The sequence below is a fragment of the Pristiophorus japonicus genome, chromosome 24 (genome assembly GCF_044704955.1).
Source record: "Pristiophorus japonicus isolate sPriJap1 chromosome 24, sPriJap1.hap1, whole genome shotgun sequence".
In the NCBI taxonomy this organism is placed as follows: domain Eukaryota; kingdom Metazoa; phylum Chordata; class Chondrichthyes; family Pristiophoridae; genus Pristiophorus; species Pristiophorus japonicus.
In genome coordinates this window covers 11,553,497-11,576,411 of record NC_092000.1, presented here as the reverse complement: position 1 = coordinate 11,576,411, position 22,915 = coordinate 11,553,497, and the positions used below count along the sequence as shown (strand labels likewise).

General features: G+C 45.0%; 1 protein-coding gene across 1 annotated transcript in view; it reads left to right on the top strand.

Moving 5' to 3' along the window:
- The window catches only part of stxbp2 (syntaxin binding protein 2), an 82,741-nt gene that overhangs the window by 30,223 nt on the left and 29,603 nt on the right, over positions 1-22,915 (top strand). The window contains exons 2-8 of the mRNA XM_070867252.1: positions 1,759-1,808; positions 5,960-6,041; positions 7,567-7,643; positions 14,094-14,172; positions 15,088-15,191; positions 17,028-17,176; positions 22,199-22,283. Of these exons, the coding sequence (XP_070723353.1) occupies positions 1,759-1,808; positions 5,960-6,041; positions 7,567-7,643; positions 14,094-14,172; positions 15,088-15,191; positions 17,028-17,176; positions 22,199-22,283 (626 nt within the window). The remainder of the gene's footprint in view (positions 1-1,758; positions 1,809-5,959; positions 6,042-7,566; positions 7,644-14,093; positions 14,173-15,087; positions 15,192-17,027; positions 17,177-22,198; positions 22,284-22,915) is intronic.

Genomic DNA, 22,915 nt, shown 5'->3' with positions numbered 1-22,915 from the left:
GTGTGTCAGAAGTCCGTGCCACTAAGACGGGTCTTGGACAGAATAAAAGCAGCTCAAAGAAAAATCTTCCCTGATCTAGGCGGGGCCAAATAACTTTCCAAATGCACTTGGCTAAGTTCCTCACGTGGTGCTAAACTGAAATAGTTGGGTGGAGAAATTGAGCTTTTTAAGCTTCCAGTGAAACTTGTTTCGCTGTATTGATCCCGTGGCATATCTTCCGTTTTTCAGTGTTGCTGCACACTATGGTTCCATTCCTGTGGCAACTGGCCCAATTATCTTAAATCACTTGAATGTTTCTGTAATTGCTGAAGATTGCCCAGCTTTGATCAACAACTTTAAGATGTCAGAGGCATTTCCAGTACACATTTGGATAACAGCATCCTAATGCTGATAACCTGACTCTCTTTTAAAACCGTCTGGCACCATCATCTTTTTAATGGAACTCTTGAAAATGCAGAGCTGCTCCAGAGGAGACGGGTTGTTGTCTGTGTTGAAGCACTATCCCTGTTACAGGCAGAAAAGCAGAGTCTTGGAAAGGCTTTGGTGAAAACTCGCAGAATTTTACAGCACGGAAACAGGCCTTTCGGCCCAACAAATCTACATCAGTTTCTGCTCCAAACGAGCATCCTATGCTCTACTTCATCTAGTCCTATCTGCAATTCTTTCTATCCCTTTCTCCCTCATGTACTCATTGTCTTTCGGATGAGACGTTAAACCGAGGCCCCATCTGCTGTCTCGGGTGGATGTAAAAGATCCCGCGGCACTATTTCGAAGAGGAACGGGGGAGTTACCCCCAGTGTCCTGGCCAATGCGCGCCTAAACCTGGAACTTGTGGGGCCTCTTCGGGCACATGCACACCCAGAGAGTCCCCAATTTCCAGCCCATATCTTGAGTCCTCAAATTGATCAATTAGTTGCAGTGCTTCCTCCTCCATTACCCTTTTCTTGCTAAAATACTGGAAACTAAATTAACTCTTGTACAATAAACTTATAAATGTGAATAAAATGGCAATGTTCATGATTTATGTAGCTTCTTAGTCGAGGGTGACTTGCTTCCACACTAATGAATTCTCAGGTAATTGAGACCAATGCGGAATCTAGAGATTCTGTCACAGGTGGGGCAGACGGTGGTTGGAGGGACGGGTGGGTGGGGCACTTGGGTTGCCGTGCGCTCCTTCCGCTGTTTCCGCGTGCTCCCGGCGAAGAGACTCTGTGTTTGGCGCCTTCCCGGATGCTTCTCCTCCACATTGAGCGGTCTTGGGTCAGGGACTCCCAGGTGTCGGTGGGGATGTTGCACTTTATCAAGGAGGCTTTCAAGGTGTCCTTGAAACGTTTCCTCTGCCCACCTGGGGCTCGCTTGCCGTGTAGGAGTTCCAAGTAGAGCGCTTGCTTTGGGAGTCTTGTGTCGGACGTGCGGACAGTGTGGCCTGCCCAGCGGAGCCTGATTACAATCGCTCAACCATTGATGTCTGTGCCTTCTGTTGCCTAGGCCCCAAGCTCTGGAACTCCCTGCCTAAACCTCTCTGCCTCTTTCCTCCTTCAAGACGCTTGTTAAAACCTACCTCTTTGACCAAGCTTTTGGTCACCTGCGCTAATTTCTACTTGTACGGCTCGGTATTGAATTGTTTTATCTCATAACACTCCTATGAAGCACCTTGGGACGTTTCAGTACGTTAAAGGTGCTATATAAATATAAGTTGTTACAACTTCAATTTGTTTTGTAACCTAACTAGAGTTTTTTTTTTAACTCTCTTCATAGAAATTTTAACTGGAGTCATCAAGCACCTGAAGAAGGACGGAGAATGGAAGGTACGTGATTGCTGTTTGGATCGGAATAGCGCAAATACTTCAGCATGGGAAAATATTTGTCTTCCTGCAGCCGGTTTTGTTGTGAACTTGGGCGTATCCAATGGTTCAAATGCCACAGATTTTGCAGCTGATAGAACACTGGTTTGATCCTTGTGGGTGATGGTCGACAATTGCCTTAAAGTGCCTTTTCCTGTGGCAGTCCTGCAATGCCTTCCTGGGGAAATTCAGTCCTTGAATTACAGCAACATTTCTACTGGGATGGTACAAGTATAACGCAGAACTGATCTGATAAATGCTAGTGGTTGAAGTTAAATAAAATGTATGCACCCTTAGCTTGCACGTACGGGTGGCAGGACAGTGAAAAATTCTTGACAATAATTAATGACTAGGCAGAGTGGTGGTCCACACGCAATGTTTAAACACGAATGATTTATGGTACTTACACTTCCAAAAGCTTGGGATCGTGTTCTGCCTGAAATGCTGCGACATAAGCTTAAGGCATCCGTGGCGTAAGAAAAAAAAACTTGCATTTATATAGCACCTTTCAAGACCACCGGACACCTCAAAGCGCTTTACAGCCAATGAAGTACTTTGGAGTGCAGTCACTGTTGTAATGTGGCAACCAATTTGCACACAGCAAGCTCCCACAAACAGTAATGTGATAATGACCAGATAATCTGTTTGTGATGTTGGCCAGGACACCGGGGATAACTCCCCTGCTCTTCTTCGAAATAGTGACATGGAATCTTTTGCGTCCACCTGAGGGGCCAGGCAATGCCTCGGTTTAACCTCCCATCTGAAAGACGGCAACTCCCTCAGCACCGCACTGGGAGCGTCAGCCTAGATTTATGTGCTGAAGTCCCTGGAGTGGGACTTGAACCCACAACCTTCTGATTCTGAGGCAAGTGTGCTACCCACTGAGCCACAGCTGACACCTTAGAAGAGAGACAGGACCCGGTCCCAGGGGACCCAGGCAAAATTTGTAAGCGAGTAGAATTGAAGTAGATGGGTTGTGACTCAGAAGAGAGAGAGAGAGGACCAGGTCCTAGTTGGGGAGCCCAGAAACCCCAGGAGGACCCAGGCAAAATTGCAAGCGGGCAGAATTGAAGTAAACAAAATTCAACGTGGACAGGTGCGTGGTATTGCATGTTGGAAAAACATAAGAAATAGGAGCAGGAGTTGGCCACTTGGTCCCTCGAGCCTGCTACACCATTTAATAAGATCATGGCTGATCTGATCATGGACTCGGCTCCATTTTCCTGCCCATTCCCCATAATCCTTTACTCCCTTATCACTCAAAAATCTGTCTATCTCCGCCTTAAATATATTCAGTGACCCAGCCTCCACAGCTCTCTGGGGCAGAGAATTCCATAGATTTACAACTCTCAAAGAAGAAATTCCTCCATTTCAGTTTTAAATGGCCGGCCCCTTATTCTGAGAATATGTCCCCTAGTTTTAGTTTCTCCTATGAGTTGAAATATCCTCTGCATCCACCTTGTAGAGCCCCCTCATTATCTTTTATGTTTCAATAAGATCACCTCTCATTCTTCTGAACTCCCATGGGTATAGGCCCAACCTATAAGTCAACCCCCTCATCTCCAGAATCAACCTAGTGAACCTTCTCTGAACAGGCTCCAATGCAAGTATATCCTTCCTTAAATACGGAGACCAAAACTGTACGCAGTACTCTAGGAGTGGCCTCCCCAATACCCTGTACAGTTGTAGCAGGGCTTTTCTGCTTTTATACTCTATCCCCCTTGCAATAAAGGCCAACATTCCATTTGCCTTCTTGATTACTTGCTCTATCTGCATACTCACTTTGTTATATGCACAAGGACCCCCAGGTCCCTCTGTACTGCAGCACTTTGCAATTTTTCTCCATTTAAATTATAATTTGCTTTTCTGTTTTCTGCCAAGTTGTATAACCTCGCATTTTCCCACATTATAGTCTATCTGCCATTGTTTTTTCTCCACTCACTTAGCCTGTCTATATCCCTTTGCAAATTTTTTGTGTCCTCCTCACAATTTGCTTTCCCACCCATCTTTGTATCATCAGCAAACTTGGCTACATTACACTCTGTCCCTTCATCCAAGTCATTAATATAGTTATTAATAGAAAGAATGAGAAACACACATTCAATAAATTGTTTTGAACTAGGCAGGTGAGCTGTAAGATCTGCAATTGACTGTGTACTTGGCTTACCAATCAATGCAGACAGTACTCGGTAAGGCGATAATAAGAACATAAGAAATAAGAGGCCATATGGCCCCTCGAGCCTGCTCCGCCATTCAATAAGATCATGGCTGATCTGATCAAGGACTCGGGTCCACTTCCCTGCCCGCTCCCCATATCGTTTAAGAAACTGTCTATTTCTGTCTTAAATTTATTTAATGTCCCAGCTCCAACGGCTCTCTGAGGCAGCAAATTCCACAGATTCACAACCTTCAGAAGAAATTTCTCCTCATCTCCGTTCTAAATGGCAGCCCCTTATTCTAAGATCATGCCCTCTAGTTCTAGTCTCTTTTCCCCCCCCCCCCCCCCACTAGTGGAAACATCCTCTCTGCATCCACCTTGTCGAGCCCCCTCATAATCTTATACGTTTCGATAAGATCACCTCTCATTCTTCTGAATTCCAATGTGTATTGGCCCAATCTACTCAACCTTTCCTCATAAGTCAACCCCCTCATCCCTGGGATCAACCTAGTGAACCTTCTCTGAACTACCTCCAAAGCAAGTATATCATTTCATAAATATGGAAGCCAAAACTGCATGCAGTATTCCAGGTGTGGCCTCACCAATAGCCTGTATAGCTGTAGCAAGACTTCCCTGCTTTTATACTCCATCCCCTTTGCAATAAAGGTCAAGATTCCATTGGCCTTCCTGATCACTTGCTGTACCTGAATACCATCCTTTTGTGACCTATACTACTAGGTCAATAGAGTTCTATGTCTGAGGCAATACCACTGAAATTGTAGTGTGTTCTGATCATGTTACAAAGGAAGCCTCCGACCCTAGGAAGTGGCTCAGGGAAGTCTCCCCCACCCCCACCCTAAACTCTAGTGCCACCAGTCTAAATAATGAGGATATGCAAGAAAACCTCAAACTTTTCAGTCTTGGGAGGAGATAAATGAGAGGGGACTGATAGAGGTTTGTTAAATTCGGAGTGGAATAGAAAAGTTAAATCCATAACACTTTAAGTTGAGCTTTCTAAGTGTAGGACAATGGGACATGGGTACAAACTAGCAAGGAGCAAAATAAATATGAAGCAGTATACACAGTGATTAATTTTTGGAATAGTAATCTGTGTAGGGTGGTAAGGACTCTAGGTTTTATTGGGAGAATAAACTAAGTGGATCAAATGACCTCGCTGATCTTGGTGTTTGGAGTTCACTTTGATTCCTCACGCATGCGCTGGTGGTCATTTTCAAACACTGCAAGATCAGCAGCTTGTTCGGAAAGAAGGAAGAAGCTGAATCTTTACAGCCCAGACAGGGACAAAAGAGTTAATGGAACTTAGTGTCGCTTGTAATATATGAAATGATGTAGGCAAGGTCACCTCAGAAAATGTCTTCGCAGTTGAGTTGGGCCAGCAGGGCAGACAGTGTCATTAAATTAGTTGAAAGTATGATTAAAAACTAATGTTAAGAACTCCTTTTGTTAAAGGATAATAAACATTTTGGAGTAATGCAGCATACTAATGATAAAAACATTAGATGCTTTCCATTGCTACCCTACGCAGAAAATCATTCCAAAAATGAATCCCGGTCTAAACTGATGCATGATATCTATTTTGTCCTTTGCCAGTTTGAAGCCAAGCCCAATGTTCCCGTAAGCTGCACGGCCCCTCCAGGGGTCCTGCGTAGCCAGCCTGCCAGCTTTTCAAACAGCGGTATTTTAAAAGGGTCGTGCGGCCCAAAAATAAAAATTACAGGGAACATTGCCCATGACCCATTGTCCTGAACTCAAAAAAAAAAAAAAAAAAAATTTAGTTTTTAACACCCAATTTTGGCATCACCTAACATTACTTTTTGATTTTTGTTTTCTCTCCAACTCCACTCTCTCAGCTTTGGTCCTTCACCCAGATTTCACAAACCTACAGTACAGTATAAAAATTCTATTTGACGTGACCTTGTGTCAACCCTTTTACTAGGTGCTGCTTGTGGATCACCTGAGCATGAAGATCTTGTCGTCCTGCTGCAAGATGTCGGACATCATGGCGGAAGGCATAACCAGTAAGTAAAGCTGAGCTTCGACAGAGCCATTGTTTGAATTCTGGGGCGGGGGGGAAGGGATAATGGCGGGGATGCTGTAGACGAATGAAATGTAGAACGTACAGACCCCTGGATTGGAAAAGAAACTCCTGTAGTCATGGGCCGCTTCGGGAGTCCCTGGAACTGTAGAGGAGTCTCCAATATAAGTTTGGAAATACCTCCGCAGGAGAAGCTCGTGTTAGGCATTTCGTTTTCCGTCTTTTACATTGCAAGATAAACATGGCGATGTAGTTCAAGTGAGTAGAGCAGCCGGCCTGTGATGCGTCTGCAAGCTTCTGTGAGACAAAAAGACATGCTGTCCTGGTGCAGAATGTTTCTTTGTGTGTTGTGAAAAGCATTATTAGCATCTGTGTAACCGGTAATGAAATGACCGTATCAAGGAATTCACGGCAGGAATCGTGGAATGCTGGTTTACAAATACCAGAATCCCATGTAATAACCATCTAGTTAGTTATTCAGTCACCGTAAGCCAGTGGTCCTGATTATAAGGCAAGCATCCCATTCATATGTTCTAGACATGTTTCCGTGCCTTGTGGCAAGCCGTCACATGCAATCCCCCTTTTTAAAAAAAAAATGAATTTCTCATTTTATAAAAAACAGTCCCGGTGAGCCAGTGGTGCTGGATAGATAGAGAGCAATTGTGGTGGGAAAGATGAAAGGAGAGTGAAAGCAAGATTGCTGCAGGCTTAGGAGTGCAGTGTAAGACTTTGCACTGTATTTTCGGTTGTCTAACGCCTCAGTTAGCGGCCAGCAGAGGCGTTAATGGGAGCATAAGAGGTTACCAACCGCTTTTAGCACCCCAACCGCAAATTCATTAAGAGGCTCACCGGGGGCGGAAACCAGCAGATAATCTGTTTTTGTTCTGTTGATTGAGGGTTAAATATAAGGCCAGGACACCAGGGATAACTCCCCTGCTCTTCTTCAAAATAGTGCTACGGGATCTTTTACGTCCACCCGGGACCTCTGTTTAACGTCTCATCCGGGAAACTGCACGGCCAACAGCACAGCACTCCCTCAACACTGCACTGGAGTGTCGGCCTAGGTTTTTCAGGAATACATATATAGAACCTGTTAAACATAATCATAGTTTCTGGTCAATGGACTGAACAGTGTCATATTATTTATAAACTGTATCTGAATGCGCTTCAGCAGTGTTGACACCGCATCCGGGGTAATTATATGCCTACTTGTTTTGCATTTGTAGTGTATACATGCAACTGTCAAACACATCGACTGCTAAAAAAAATTATGTTTTTACGTTGCACAACCTACAATTTCCATCCTAGCTACTTTGCTGTGCTCCCACCCTGTGTGTCCCTAGAATTGGTTTAGAAAATATGGTCACCCTATTGTACAGGGTATTTTCAACTTGCACAATATTTTTTTGAGCAGCAGGTTAACATGTCTGTCTTCTGTGTACTGCAGTGTTAATTAACACTCAGCAATGCTTGAAGCCCTGTTTACCACATTGATCTTTTTGTTCCAGTTGTTGAAGATATCCACAAGCGGCGGGAGCCAATTCCCAGTCTGGAAGCCATCTATTTGATCACACCATCAGAAAAGGCATGTGCTGAGTGCAAATTGCAAGTACAGACACTGTTTTCAGTCCCGCCACTGGGCCCATTATGGTTGTGTGTTTGTCAATGTGTTCGGTAATCTTCACTTTGACACCTGGGTGTGGCATAGATCTATTGCAATGCATATCTCCTGCGTTGCCCAAGAATGCAACTCCACCCCAATTGAAGGAATGCCACACTGGTCTCCTAGTAACCAGATTGACTGCATCTAATATTAGGTTTAATTTGTACTGAAACTATTCAGGTTCTGCTTGCATTGGGGGTGGCTGCTGCTGCTGCTGTAGAACCTGCCCTATTTATATTGTGGGGGAATTCCATAGCCCCACCAATGTATCGTGTATGCATCTGTCAGTATGCTCACAATAGAGCTGTTTTATTGTGAGTGGCTTAGCCAGTCACATGATGTTCACAAGACGCCATAAAACCCCGGCCAGTGGGTTGAGATCATCCATAAGAACATAAGAATTAGGAACAGGAGTAGGCCATCTAGCCCCTCGAGCCTGTCCGCCATTCAATAAGGTCATGGCTAATCTGGTCGTGGACTCAGCTCCACTTACCCGCCCTCTCCCCGTAACCCTTAATTCCCTTATTGGTTAAAAATCTATCTATCTTTGACTTGAAAACATTCAATGAGCTAGCCTCAACTACTTCCTTGGGCAGAGAATTCCACAGATTCACAACCCTCTGGGAGAAGAAATTTTTTCTCAACTCGGTTTTAAATTGGCTCCTCTGTATTTTGAGGCTGTGCCCCCTAGTTCTAGTCTCCCCCACCAATGGAAACAACCTCTCTGTCTCTATCTTGTCTATCCCTTTCATGATTTTAAATGTTTCTATAAGATCACCCCTCATCCTTCTGAACTCCAAGGAGTAAAGACCCAGTCTACTCAATCTATCATCATAAGGTAACCCCCTCATTTCTGGAATCAGCCTAGTGAATCGTCTCTGTACTCCTTCCAAAGCTAGTATATCCTTCCTTAAGTAAGGTGACCAAAACTGCACGCAGTACTCCAGGTGCGGCCTCACCAATACCCTATACAGTTGCAGCAAGACCTCCCTGCTTTTGTACTCCATCCCTTTCGCAATGAAGGCCAATATTCCATTTGCCTTCCTGATTATCTGCTGCACCTGCAAACTAACCTTTTGGGATTCATGCACAAGGACCCCCAGGTCCCTTTGCACCACAGCATGTTGTAATTTCTCCCCATTCAAATAATATTCCCTTTTACTGTTTTTTTTTTTCCCCCCAAGGTGGATGACCTCACACTTTCCGACATTGTATTCCATCTGCCAAACCTTAGCCCATTCGCTTAACCTATCCAAATCTCCTTGCAGCCTCTCTGAGTCCTCTACACAACCCGCTTTCCCACTAATCTTAGTGTCATCTGCAAATTTTGTTGCACTACACTCTGTCCCCTCTTCTAGGTCATCTATGTATATTGTAAACAGTTGTGGTCCCAGCACTGATCCCTGTGGCACACCACTAACCACTGATTTCCAACCGGAAAAGGACCCATTTATCCTGACTCTCTGCTTTCTGTTCGCCAGCCAATTCTCTATCCATGCTAATACATTTCCTCTGACTCCGCGTACCTTTATCTTCTGTAGTAACCTTTTGTGTGGCACCTTATCGAATGCCTTTTGGAAATCTAAATACACCACATCCATCGGTACACCTCTATTCACCATGCTCGTTATATCCTCAAAGAATTCCAGTAAGTTAGTTAAACATCATTTCCCTTTCATGAATCCATGCTGCGTCTGCTTGATTGCACTATTCCTATCCAGATGTCCCGCTATTTCTTCCTTAATGATAGTTTCAAGCATTTTCCCCACTACAGATGTTAAACTAACCGGCCTATAGTTACCTGCCTTTTGCCTGCCCCCTTTTTTTAAACAGGCGCGTTACATTAGCTGCTCTCCAATCCGCTGGTATCTCCCCAGAGTCCAGAGAATTTTGGTAGATTATAACGAATGCATCTGCTATAACTTCAGCCATCTCTTTTAATACCCTGGGATGTATTTCATCAGGACCAGGGGACTTATCTACCTTCAGTCCCATTAGCCTGTCCAGCACTACTCCCCTAGTGATAGTGATTGTCTCAAGGTCCTCCCTTCCCACATTCCTGTGGCCTGCAAATTTTGACATTGTTTTTGTGTCTTCCACTGTGAAGACGGAAGCAAAATAATTGTTTAAGGTCTCAGCCATTTCCACATTTCCCATTATTAAATCTCCCTCCTCATCTTATAAGGGACCAACATTTACTTTAGTCACTCTCTTACGTTTTATATATCGTTAAAAGCTTTTACTATCTGTTTTTATGTTTTGCGCCAGTTTACTTTCGTAATCTATCTTCCCTTTCTTTATTGCTTTTTTAGTCATTCTTTGCTGTCGCTTAAAATTTTCCCAATCTTCTAGTTTCCCACTAACCTTGGCCACCTTATGCGCATTGGTTTTTAATTTGATACTCTCCTTTATTTCCTTGGTTATCCACGGATGGTTATCACTTCTCTTGCCGCCCTTCTTTTTCACTGGAATATATTTTTTTTGCGCACTATGAAAGAGCTCCTTAAAAGTCCTCCACTGTTCCTCAATTGTGCCACCGTTTAGTCCTTGTTTCCAGTCTACTTTAGCCAACTCTGCCCTCATCCCACTGTAATCCCCTTTGTTTAAGCATAGTACCCTCATTTCTGATACAACTTCCTCATCCTCAATCTGTATTACAAATTCAACCATATTGTGATCACTCATTCCGTTTATTTTTCCTGTCTCATTACACAGGACCAGATCCAAGATGGCTTGCTCCCTTGTAGGCTCTGTTACATACTGTTCTAAGAAACAGTCCCGTATGCATTCTATGAATTCCTCCTCCAGGCTACCCCCTGCGATTTGATTTGACCAATCGATATGTAGGTTAAAATCCCCCATGACTACTGTCGTTCCTTTTTCACATGCCTCCATTATTCCCTTGATTATTGCCCGCCCCACCGTGAAGTTATTATTTGGGGGCCTATAAACTATGCCGACCAGTGACTTTTTCCCCTTACTATCTCTAATCTCCACCCACAATGATTCAACATTTTGTTCATTGGAGCCAATATCATCCCTCACAACTGCACTGATATCATCTTTTATTAACAGAGTTACCCCACCTCCTTTCCCTCCTTTCCTGAATCGTCAGATACCCCTGTATGTTTAATTCCCAGTCTTGGCCACCTTGCAACCATGTTTCTGTAATGGCCACCAAATCATACCCATTTGTAATGATTTGTGCCGCCAACTCATTTACTTTTATTTCGAATGCTGCGTGCATTTCGGTAGAGTGTTTTCATCCTCGTTTTTAAACCATGATTTTTAGTTTTATATTCAGTGGCCCATTTTGTTTCTTGCCTTTGGTTTCTCTGCCTTCCATTTTTACTCATCTCTTTTCTGTTTTTTGTTTTTGTCTCCTTTTTGTTTCCCTCTGTCTCCCTGTATTGGTTCCCATTCCCCTGCCATATTAAGTTAACTCCTCACCAACAGCACTAGCAAACACTCCCCCTAGGACATTAGTTCCGTTCCTGCCCAAGTGCAGACCGTCCAGTTTGTACTGGTCCCACCTCCCCCAGAACCTGTTCCAATGCCCCACAAATTTGAATCCACAATGAGGCAGGTGGTTGTGAGCCTGGTGGATGAACTAGTAACGTGTATTGTGATTGATAAACCTTTGCTAATAAACCAACTAGTCCTCAATAGCAAATACATTACAACCAGCAATGCCGATATCGAAGCTTGCGTAGTAAAACGTTTCAAGGCACTTCACAAAATTTGACACCGGTCCACATAAGTTATTAGGACAGCAAAGAGGTAGGTTTTGAGGAGTATCTTAAAGGAAGAGTTAGTGAGGGAATTCCAGAGATTTTGGCTTAGGCAGCTGAAAGCATGGCTGCCAATGGTGGGGTGAAGAAAATCAGCGGGGTGCAAGAGTCCAGAATTGGAGCACAGCGATCTCTGAGGTTTGTAGGGGCTGGAGGAAGTTACAGAGATAGGGAGGGTGTGAGGCCATGGATTTGAAAACCAGGATGTGAATTTTCAAATCTAGCTGTTGCCAGATCGGGAGCCTGTGTGGGTCAGCGAGCACAGAGGCGATGGTGAGTGGGACTTTTTGCGTGTTGGAACACGGGCAGCAGAGTTTTCGATGAGTTCAGGTTTACAGAGGGTGCAAGGTGGGACAACACTCAAAGCTCAACACCTTCCGGGACAAATCAGCTTGATCCGCACCCCATCCACCACCTTCAACATTCACTCCTTCCACCACCGGCGCACAGTGCACACTGCAGCCACGATCTACAAGATGCACTGCAGCAACTTGCCAAGGCTTCTTCAGCAGCACCTCCCAAACCTGTGACCTCTACCACCCAGAAGGACAAGAGCAGCCGGCACATGGAGGGGAACGTGGAGGTGGTGGTGTTCCCAAGTCACACACCATCCTGCCCTTGGAAATATATTGCCGTTCCTTCATCGTGGCTGGGTCAAAATCCTGGAACGCCCTCCCTAACAGCACTGTGGGAGCACCATCACCACACAGACTGCAGCGGTTCAAGAAGGCAGCTCACCACCACCTTATCGAGGGGCAATTAGAGATGGGCAATAAATGCCGGCCTTGCCAGCGACGCCCACATCCCATGAACGAATAATTTTAAAAAGTTGCTCCCCCTAACTTCTGGTTGCAGTGGAGACCCTCTTTTTTTTTCTCTGGGTCTCTGGATTTGCCTCCAGTAGAACTGTTTCCTCCATGGATCTAGTTGTACTGAAGGAGGCCAGATCCCCGACCAAATATAAAAATGGGAGCGAAAGGGAGGCATTGCACTCCCAAGACCCAGCCCTGCCAAGGCAACAATGTAAACTGCTACTTTTGTATAACGGGAAGCGCTTATTATGGGATGTCTACTTTGGCTCCCTATTCAACGGCTTCTTGAGATGCCGAGTGGAGAAATGAGCTGCCTCCCGCAACAGATCTCTGGGCAGGTTGATGCAATGTGTTCCGTGGTCTGGGACTCGTGGCCGTACTTCGGGTCGCCCTTCATTTCCACGTGTGGAGCAGGAGGCAGTGTGCGGATTGGGTCAAGCGCTGTCCCCTGTCTCCCAAGGGAGGTCAAAGCCAGGGACCTCTGCTGTTGGTTGGGTTCTTTTATATTGCATGCGTCCCATAAACCATGTAAAAATGCCTCGTAAGTGCTTAACCAGACTTGGTTTAACTCCTAATCTTAAAAACAGCAAATGCTGGAAATCTCAGCGGGTCAGGCAGCATCTGTGGAGAGAAACCAGAGTTAACATTTCTGAACCGTTAACTCTGTTTCTGTCTCTCCACAGATGCTGCCTGACCCGTTGAGATTTCCAGCATTTTCTGTTTTTTTTTAAATTTCAGATTCCACCACCTGCAGTATTTTTCTTTTGTATTTGGTTTAACCCCTGATCGCCTGACTGAAAGCCTCTACACGTCTTATTGCAAACCTTGCAACTGATTTCTATTTTAAATGAGCGAGTGACATCTTGGCCAAGTGTATGGTGGCGAGGTGTAGGCAGATGTGCTGGCGGATTCAGTGGCTTCTTGAGATGCCAAGTTGAGAAATAAGGTGCCTCCCGTGACCGATCTCAGTCTCCCAAGAGTTTTGGGCTGTCACGAGCCGTGCCGGGCACTCCACTCATTATCTCCTCTCCAAGAGGTGTCTGCATTCCCGATTTGTGATTTCTACCTGTTGTTCCCTTTCTGTTGACACCTAGGAGTCCCTGGCCCAAGACCGCCCTAAGTGGAGGAAGAGCATACAAGAGGGTGCTGAGCACCTCTCGTCTCAACGCCAAGAGAATGCAGAAATCAAGCGCAGGCAGCGGAAAGAGCGTGCAGCAAACCAGTCCCACCCTCCCCTCCCCTCAACAACTATCTGTCCCACCTGTGACCGAGTCTGTCGTAATGGACTGCTCAGCCACCAAAGAACTCACTTCAGGAGTGGCAGCAAGTCTTCCTCGTTTCCGAGGGACTGCCTATGACTATATAATGATCCCTTTCCGTTACTTCCTCTTCTCCCATGCCCCGTTTTTTATTTCCGTCCCAGTTCGCAGATCATTTATCTTGTAGTACAGGTAAAAAGAGCAAACTTCAAATGCTGCCGCTCTGAAATAAAAGCCCAAAATGCTGGAAATACGCAGGTCAGGCCACATCTGTTTAGGGAAAAGGCAAGTTTAATACCTTGGGTTCTGAACTGAAAGATAAATCAAACTTGCATCCTCTGGGTTACTGGTCTAGTACCATAACCACTAAACTGTGGTGCCCTACCGCTGCATGTTCAACAGTGGAGTTGTTCCCTATTATGTACAGGGGTTGTAAGTTACAATATGAGCAAAATATTCATGTTTCTGGTTTCTTTTAGTCCTGGGTGCTATATTTTTTTTTTCTTCCAGTCTGTGCGAGCCCTGATTAATGACTTCAAAGACACGCCAACATTTATGTACAAAGCCGCTCACGTTTTCTTTATTGACAGTAAGTGTTAAAGGTTCTGTTTCCGTTCCTTTCCCTAATCAGAATGTGAGCAAGCAGCAACTCGAAATGTGTGTCGCGGGGTGTCTTTCATCACTGCTGTATTGATGTTGGAGTACTGGGACAACTTGTGCTATTCCCAATGTTGCTCTCTGTCTTTATAGAATTTTTTTTTTTTAAAACACAGTTGGCCCTTTTTTGAAAGGAAATGCATGTTTTCCATGTTGCTGCAAGATTTTGAGGTTCCAGAAATGTATGCCAGTTTAATTTATATTATATTATAATTTATAAATTGTAAATAGGAATGCTTACCAAGGCTGGCTGTTGTGGCAGAGACGATTCTTAAGGGAATTTAATAGGAAAAAAAAATAATAAATGGATATGGGAGTACGGTAGTGATAAAAGAAAGACTTGCATTTAGATGGCGCCTTTCACAGCCACTGGGCGTCTCCAAGCGCTGTACAGCTAATGGCATGCTGCTTATATTGGTGGCTTCTATGCTCTTCCCTACAAGTGGAAACATTCTCTCTGTATCCACTCCATCAAAACCTTTCATAATTTTAAAGACCTCTATTAGGTCACTCCTCAGCCTTTTTTCAAGAGAAAAGAGACCCAGCCTGTTCTTTTCTGATGGGTATACCCTCGCATTTCTGGTATCATCCTTGTAAATCTTCTCTGCACCCTCTCCAGTGCCTCTACATCCTTTTTTATAATGTAGCGGCCAGAACTGTATGCAGTACTCCCAAGTGTGGTCTAACCAAGGTTCGATACAAGTTTAGCATAACTTCCCAACTTTTTTCAATTTTCTAGAAATTAACATTAGTGCTTGGTTTGCGTTTTTTAATGGCTGATTCTAAAAAGTTATGTTGGGCATTGATCAGTATGTTGGTTTGCTTTCAATCCCAATGCTCTTCTCAGCCTGCCCCGAGTTGCTGTTTACCGAGCTTGGAAAGTCACGATGCACGAAAGTCGTCAAAACCCTCAAAGAAATCCACGCATCCTTCCTCCCTCTTGAATCCCAAGTGAGTAACTGCAGCATGTCTGCTTTAATAATGCTTTTTTTTAACCTTGTGCAGTCTTTCTGATGCAAACAGCATGGATAAGTGGCATTCACCATTTACTAATGATGCCAATGCCTTTTCAATTCAAGGTCATTTTTTTTTTTAAACTGGCATTGCTTTCTAATTAAGAAGTGCCTTTTCAGTTTCTTTTGTAACAGAAGTTAAAAGGGTTGTCAAAATTGTGCTAATAAAATAAAAAGCATTATAAAATACATTTTGGGAGACTACAACCTATTCACAATATAACCCGTTCTTTTAAATGTGAGACATTTTCAATTTGACTTGTTTCTCAACTTTATTTTTAACTATACTTTGGGATTGTAAAAACCCATGTGGTTCACTCATGTCCTTTTCAGGGAAGGAAATCTGCTGTCCTTGCCCGGTCTGGGGATATAAGTGACTCCAGACCCACAGCAATGTGATGGACTCTAAACTGCCCTCTGAAATGACCCAGCGAGACACTCAGTTGTATAAGGCGGCTCACCACCACCTTCTCAAGGGACAATTCGGGATGGACCAATAAATGCTGGCCTTGCCGGCGACGCAAACGTCCCGTGAACAAACAAATAAATAAATAAACAAAACATTTTTCAATATCTATAAATGAAACTATGTTCTCGAGACCATGAGGCATGCCAGCGTTTTGGGGTTGAGTAGTTTAACCCATAGATACGTGGCAGCTCCACAGAGACAACTGCCTCCTGCGGCAACCTCTTTTATATTTAAAAGAAAGTGGTGAACATGTGCCCTTTGACGTGATTAATCTCATTTTCTTGAACAGCTTCATTCCTGTAATAATCTTTATTCAAATAAGATCCGGTGAAAATTAATGTGTTTTCTGTGAGGTTCTGTACAAATGCAAGGAATTTTATTGCTTTCATTTCCATTTGAAAGAAGCTGCAAATGTTATGTCCTGTCATGCTTCACATTTTTCTTGAATAAAACTCCTTGGGCTGGATTCTTGTTTGGCTTGCTCCTCTGTTAGCGCCCCGGAGAGGAGGTAAAGGGTCTGGAAATGCTTACCTGCCCGGGTGGGCAGCTTCCAGCGCTCGCCCGCGGACATTTGGTGCTGGTTTTGCAGCGATACCGCCCGGGATCTCGAAATTTGTTTTGCCCTGACCCCGTAGCTAACCCGCCTGAGAAAGCTGGCGGTCAGAGCTGTCCCGGCAGTAGTGAGGGAAAGACTGACTGTGAGTGAAGTGTGTTTTTTTTTTTTTTTTTGGGGGGGGGGGGGGTGCGGGGGGCGATTTTATCTTTATTTGGGGTGAGCAATGTATTGGAATGTTTTTTGTGCTGATATATATTTTTTTTCTCCAGGGAAGCCTCTCTCAGGACACTCTGTAACCGGCTCTTTAGCTCGGGATTTTCAGTTGCTCGCCCAGCCTAGTGCCCCAAAAGAGGTGCAGAATGCCTCCCTAGCGCTCCGCTCTACTCTCGGGTCGCAGCAAACACATTTGTTGGCCGTCGCAAACCATTTCCAGGTGCAAAATTAGCACCCTAAGAAGCCTCCATCGGAAAATCCAACACCGTGTTTCCGGCTCCTTGCCTATGGCATTCAATGTTCCCTCTAAATTTTGTGTGGGGGGGGGGGCGCGGGGTGCGGGGTGAGCGGCCCCTTTAATGGGTCCATTCAAATTGCCGCACAAGCGCGTTTCTTTCCCCATTTGTGAGCCAGCTGCACCTCCAGACCGCTGCGTAGCTGTGCAGTTTAAGGGAAACATTGAGAGTATTCTGTGTTTGTGCTCAATCCAGTGACTGATGTGTGTTCTGTGTGTGTGTGTGTGTGATTTCCATAAGGTGTTCTCGCTGGATTCTACGGATTCATTCCACCACTTCTTCAGCTCCCACACAGCAAATAGCAGCAACACCCTGTTGGAGGATTTGGCTGAACAGATAGCGACGTTGTGTGAAACGCTGAAGGAATATCCAGCTGTGAGATACAAAAAGTAAGTCTGTTCACAAGTTACAATGTTGGCGACATAGCGTTTCTCCTTGTCCAGTGTCAGCCGTGGCTCAGTGGGCAGCGCACTCGCCTCCTGAGTCAGAAGGTTATGGGTTCAAGTCCCACTCCAGGGACTTGAGCACAAAGAAATCTAAGCTAACACTCCAGTGCAGTGCTGAGGGAGTGTTGCACTGTCGGAGGTGTCATCTTTTTGGATAAAACGATTAAAAACCGGTCCAGTCTGCAACTGAACGTAAAAGATCCCATGTCATTATTTCGAAGAGCAGGGGAGTTACAAGAACATAAGAAATCGAAGTAGGCCCTACGGCTCCTCGAGCCTGCTCCACCATTCAATAAGATCATCATAACTCTCTCTTATTTATATAGTGCCTTTAACGTAGTAAAATGTCCCAAGGTGCTTCAGGTGTTACAAGACAAAACAGATAAATTTGACACCACCAGCGAAGAAATTAAGGCAGATGACCGAAAGCTTGTTTAAAGCGGTAAGTTTTAAGGAGCTACTTAAAGGAGAAAAGAGAGACGGAGAGGTTTAGGGAGGGAGTTTCAGAGCTTGGGGCCCAAACAGCTGAAGGCACGGCCACCGATGCTTGAGCAGTTATAATGAGGGATGTTCAAGGGGCCAGAATTAGAGGAGCGCAGACATCTTGTGGGGGTTGTGAGGTTTGAAAATGATTACAGATAGGGAGGGGCAAGGCCATGGAACAATTTGTAAACCAGGGTGAGAATTTTGAAGTCGAGGCGTTGTTTAACCGGGAGCCAATGTAGGTCAGAAAAGCACGGGTGATCGTGACTTGGTGCGAGTTAGTACACTGGCTGCTGAGTTTTGGATGATCAAGTTTACATAGTGTGGAATGTGGGAGGCCAGCTAGGAGTGGGTTGAAGTATTCAAATCTCGAGGTAACCACGACATGAATGAGGGTTTCAGCAGCAGAAGAGCTGAGGCAGGGGCAGAGACGGGCAGTGTTAGAGGTGGGAAAACAGCGGTTTTAGTTATGCTGCGGATATGTGGCTTGGGAATTATTTCAGGGCGGATAGAAGAAGTTAAGATACAGATCAGTCATGCTCTAATGGAATGGCGGAACAGGCTCGAGGGGCTGAATGGCCTCCTCCTGCTCCTATCATCCTGTCACCAAGGTGGAAAGGAGAGATGGTGAGGGAAGTCGAGGGAGTGATGATTGGGTTACGCCAAGTTCAGGTTTAAAAGCCTGTAGGTTGTGTGACGAAGGGGATATTGATGGAGGTAAAATGAAACACAATTTTGAAGTTCTGGGAAAGAGTTTTCTATGAGTAGAAAACACTTCAGTATCTCTTGACTTGGAAAAATTGGCAGTGCCATTATAGTATAGGAGTCGGGTTTCATGTTTAATAATTTACCTTGGAAGATTTGGTTTCGATGTTTTTAGAGGTTAACAAAAGAACCATTTTGTCAGGAGTATTTACTCCAGCTCCAATTATTTTCTAGTAGTGCCCTGCATTATGCTGGATAATTGTAGTCCCATGGTAGATGCTGGCATGTCAGTTACTGCTATAATGGTGTGTGGGGTAATTGTAATAATATTTCACAGTGCAGAAGCTTCAAGTTAAACCCCAGGGTGCTTTATCGACCTGAATTACATTAGGTTTTGTTAACTTCAGCTGAAGTAGGAAGTAAGGAAAGTCGTTCTGAGCTGACCCCATATTTTCATTACAAAGACCACCTCATCATAGGCAGTCCCTCGAACGAGGATGACTTGCTTCCACATGAATTCACAAATGTTTCAATGAACTCCAGTTGAAAGGGTGGAAGATGCCTGTGCGTGGATTTTTTTAACGTGGGGTGACCGTTGCACACCAGCCACCACACGGGCTTGACAGAGCTAGGCCTTTACCCAGTGGCGAGGGGTAACCAGGACGACTGGAGACCTGCTCTGCTGCATGGACCTGGCGTGCGCGCACATCGCAGTGTGGGCTGGCTCGTGATGCTTGACAGGAGAGCACCTACACCTGCTCTAGCTCCACGCATCCACCTGGTACGTAGCTACATCGCCTCTAAGCTCGACTACCTTGGTACCGCTCTCTGAAATTCCCTTGGACTCTCCACTACTCTCCTTTTAAGGCGCTTCTTAAAACCCAATCCTTTGACCATCTAATCTCGCTTCCTTTTGGCTCGATTTCCATTTTCCTCATGCTTTTATGAAGTGCTTTGGAATATTTTTCTACGTCACAGCTGCTATATAAATGCTAATTGGTATTGTTGTAGTCATTCTCCTGTCAAGCAGTCCTAGCTTTCTAACCTAAAAAGAAATTGGCATGAAATATAAATCCAACAGGATTTCATTTGCTCCCTATGCGTTTTTTTTAAAGTATATTTTTACAATAACAATTTGAGGAGCTTGTAAGTGCAGTGGATTATGCAAGATCCTTTTGGGACCTACCTTCAAATCGGGTCAAGACTGATGCAGTGACGGTCTCCTCTAAAGGTCTGTTATGAATTGTGTTTGGGCAGTTATTAGCCAGTTTCCAGTAGCTGCAAGCTCACCGCACAGCAGCTCTCCATGTAAATTGGTAATCTGTCATGCCCAGGAAGACAACCGGTGCAGGAAACTGAAAATGTGCACTGATGCAGTAAGTGGGAATGCTCTGTAAAGGTTGGCAGAGTAGAGAAAGCTTTACACTTGACCTTGCTCTGTTTGGGCCTGCGAGTGTTTGCGGGCACGGCATGCCAAAACTATTTCTCGGGCACAGCGCGGAACTGAAGTATGCTGGTGCTGTGCTAAGTGGTGAAAGAAAATGTTGAAACTAAAGGTTTGAGGCAGGAAATTCGGTTGAAGATTTCTTAAGGCGCTAATGTTGGGCGGTTGCTGAATTTAGCACTGGAAAATGGCAGCTAAACATTTCAGTGGTTGCGCCCGGAGAGTGGATCGGAGCCCTAAGGGAGGCGTTCCACACTTCTCTTGGGGCACTAGGCCGGGTGAGCGATTGAATATCCCGAGCTAAAGAGCCGGCTTCATAGCGCCCTGAGCGAGGCCTCCCTGAAGAAAAGTCTGACCAAAAAAACATTCCTTATACGTTACCCCAAATAAAGTTAAATCGTGAAACTGTCACACTTGCCTCACGCAGTCGTTCTCTCCCTTAGCGGCCCGGGGCAGTTCTGCACGCCAGCTTTCTCTGGCGGGGTCACTAGGGGGCGCTACTGGGTGCAGCGCAAATCGAATGTTGTTTCCGTGTCGATACCGGCGGTGTTGCACACCGGCATAGCGCTCCCGGGCAATACTCCTCAGCGCCGCTGGTACTGAGTTTGCTGAGCGGCGCGATAGCCAGCGCTCACGGCTGCAAACCCTTTAGCGCCTTTGTTCCGACCCTTGCAAGGGGCGCTGTCCAAACTAGTTTCTAGCCCCTGGTGTTTTTAATGGTTTTCATTCTATTCAGTTCCTGTTTTAAGAATTTATCATTGTATCTTTACCGCATTCACTGGCTGAGGGCAAGAATGAGCCAGGAGTGCTGTTGCTTCAAAACAAAGTGTCAAAGCCTCTGGATGTCAAATTTCCCCCATTCCTGTGGGAGCAGTGCTTGCCCACCACTGGGTAATAATCCCCATCGTGACTGTAAATGATGCACGAGGTTCAGTAGGCAAAAATCTGTCTTGCACCCATCAGTGTGTCGTGCTGGCCTTAAGTTCACAGTTGGGGAAACTGGCATAACTGATGTTTACGTCAATGGCTAATCGATTTAGGTTCAGCCGGGGCCAGTTTTAGTGTTTTATTTTTTTTTTAAATATGATGGTACAGGTACAACGTCTGAACCGGAATCCTTGGAACCGAGTCCGTGACGGTTTTTGTGTTTTGCCAGATTTCAGACAAGACAATTAATAATCTGGAATCCTCGGGACAGAATCCATGCCGGATTTTGGAACTTGCCACATTCCTGACCTCTCTGCGCGCCGATTCCCTCCGCTCCTCGCCAATTTCCGTCACCTGCGACCGCCCCCCCCCCCTCCCCGGCCGCTACGTTTTTTTACCAGTTTCCTCGTCTCTCGCTGCCTGACGTCGCCATCTTGGTCGCCTCAAAAATGTTTGTTTTGTGGACAATTTCGGGCCGTTGTACCTATACTTAAACTGAGAGATTCTCGAGTGTTTTTTTTCAAATCTTGGATAGGCACTTGAAGTGCTGTAACCTACAAGGTTACGGACCAAGAGCTGCAAAGTGGGATTAAGCTGGATAGCTCTTTCGGCTGTCCGAGACATAATGGGCCGAGTTGCCGCCTCCTGTGCTGTAAATTTCTGATATTCCTTTGGTTGAGGAATGCATCAAAAATTAGGATAGTTAAATCCCAAATTAAATGCTGCGTTTGGAATATTGATTTTTAACAATATTGTGTGACAAGTACTATAGCCTTCTGAATTCCACTCTACAGTCAGTGGCTCAGTGGGTAGCATCCTCACCTCCGAGTCAGAAGGTTGTGGGTTCAAGTCCCACTTCCAAGACTTGAGCGCAAAAATCTAAACTGACGAGCTAGTGCAGTACCGAGGGAGTGCTGCACTGTCGGAGGTGCCATCTTTTGGACGAAAGGTTAAACCGAAACCCCGTCTGCCCTCTCGGGCGGACGTGAAAGATCGCACGTTTCGAAGAAAAGCAGGGGAGTTACCCGGTGTCCTGGTCAATATTTATCCCTCAACCAACATCACTAGAGCAGATCATCTGATCATTGTCACATTGCTGTTTGTGGGAGCTTGCTGTGTGCAAATTAGCTGCTGCGATTCCCACATTCTAACAGTGCCTATACTTCAAAAAGTACTTCATTGGTTGTAAGGTGCTTTGAGACATCCAGTGGTCGTGAAAGGCGCTATAGAAAAGCTATAAAAACGCTATCGCAAGTCTTTCTTCTTGATTTTAGGCTAAGTGAGTGAAGGGTTTGGGTCTAGGGTTCTCCACCCTCCCCCATCCCCGTCACTCTGTTCTAAAATGTGGAAAAAGCGCATCCCTTGAGGCGTGAATTTTACCTTTTTCTAATTTGTCGTGTTTTTAGGGGCCCAGAAATCAACTCGACACTGGCGAATCTAATTCACGACAAGCTGAACGCATACAAAGCTGACAATCCCAGCATGGGGGAGGTGAGTAATATCATGGATATATGCAACTGATTATCATCCGCTCTGTCATTTTACTTTTCACTTTCTGCCTTTTTGCTGAAATTATTTGAAAAGTTAACCACACCATGGGGACCAATGGCATTCCTGCTGACAAACAGCAGTGCAAATATCCAGCTTAAAGGAATGCCTCCCAATTAGTCTTTAAAGCATGGATTTATACTTGACTCATCCTTGTGCTAATGCATCAAACATTATCTTTTTTTTGGAGGCCATGGGTTTTTAGAGTCATTGGTTATAAATTAAATCCTCTTGGTATATTTCAGTCTAATTTTCTTTTTTGAAGTACCCTTTAAAAGCTGTGGCTGATTAAGCGTGTCTCCGAGGCTGGAAGATGCCTCATCGCTACATGGAGTAGTGGGGGTTGGTGGTAGGGAAACCAAGGCGCTGGAAAAATTTGCATCTCGAGGGGGCTCTCCGTAATCTGAGGAAGGACATTCTTGCTATTGAGGGAGTGCAGTGAAGGTTCACCAGACTGATTCCCGGGATGGCAGGACTGACGTATGAAGAAAGACTGGATCGACTCGGCTTATATTCACTGGAATTTAGAAGAATGAGAGGGGATCTCATAGAAACATATAAAATTCTGGCGGGAT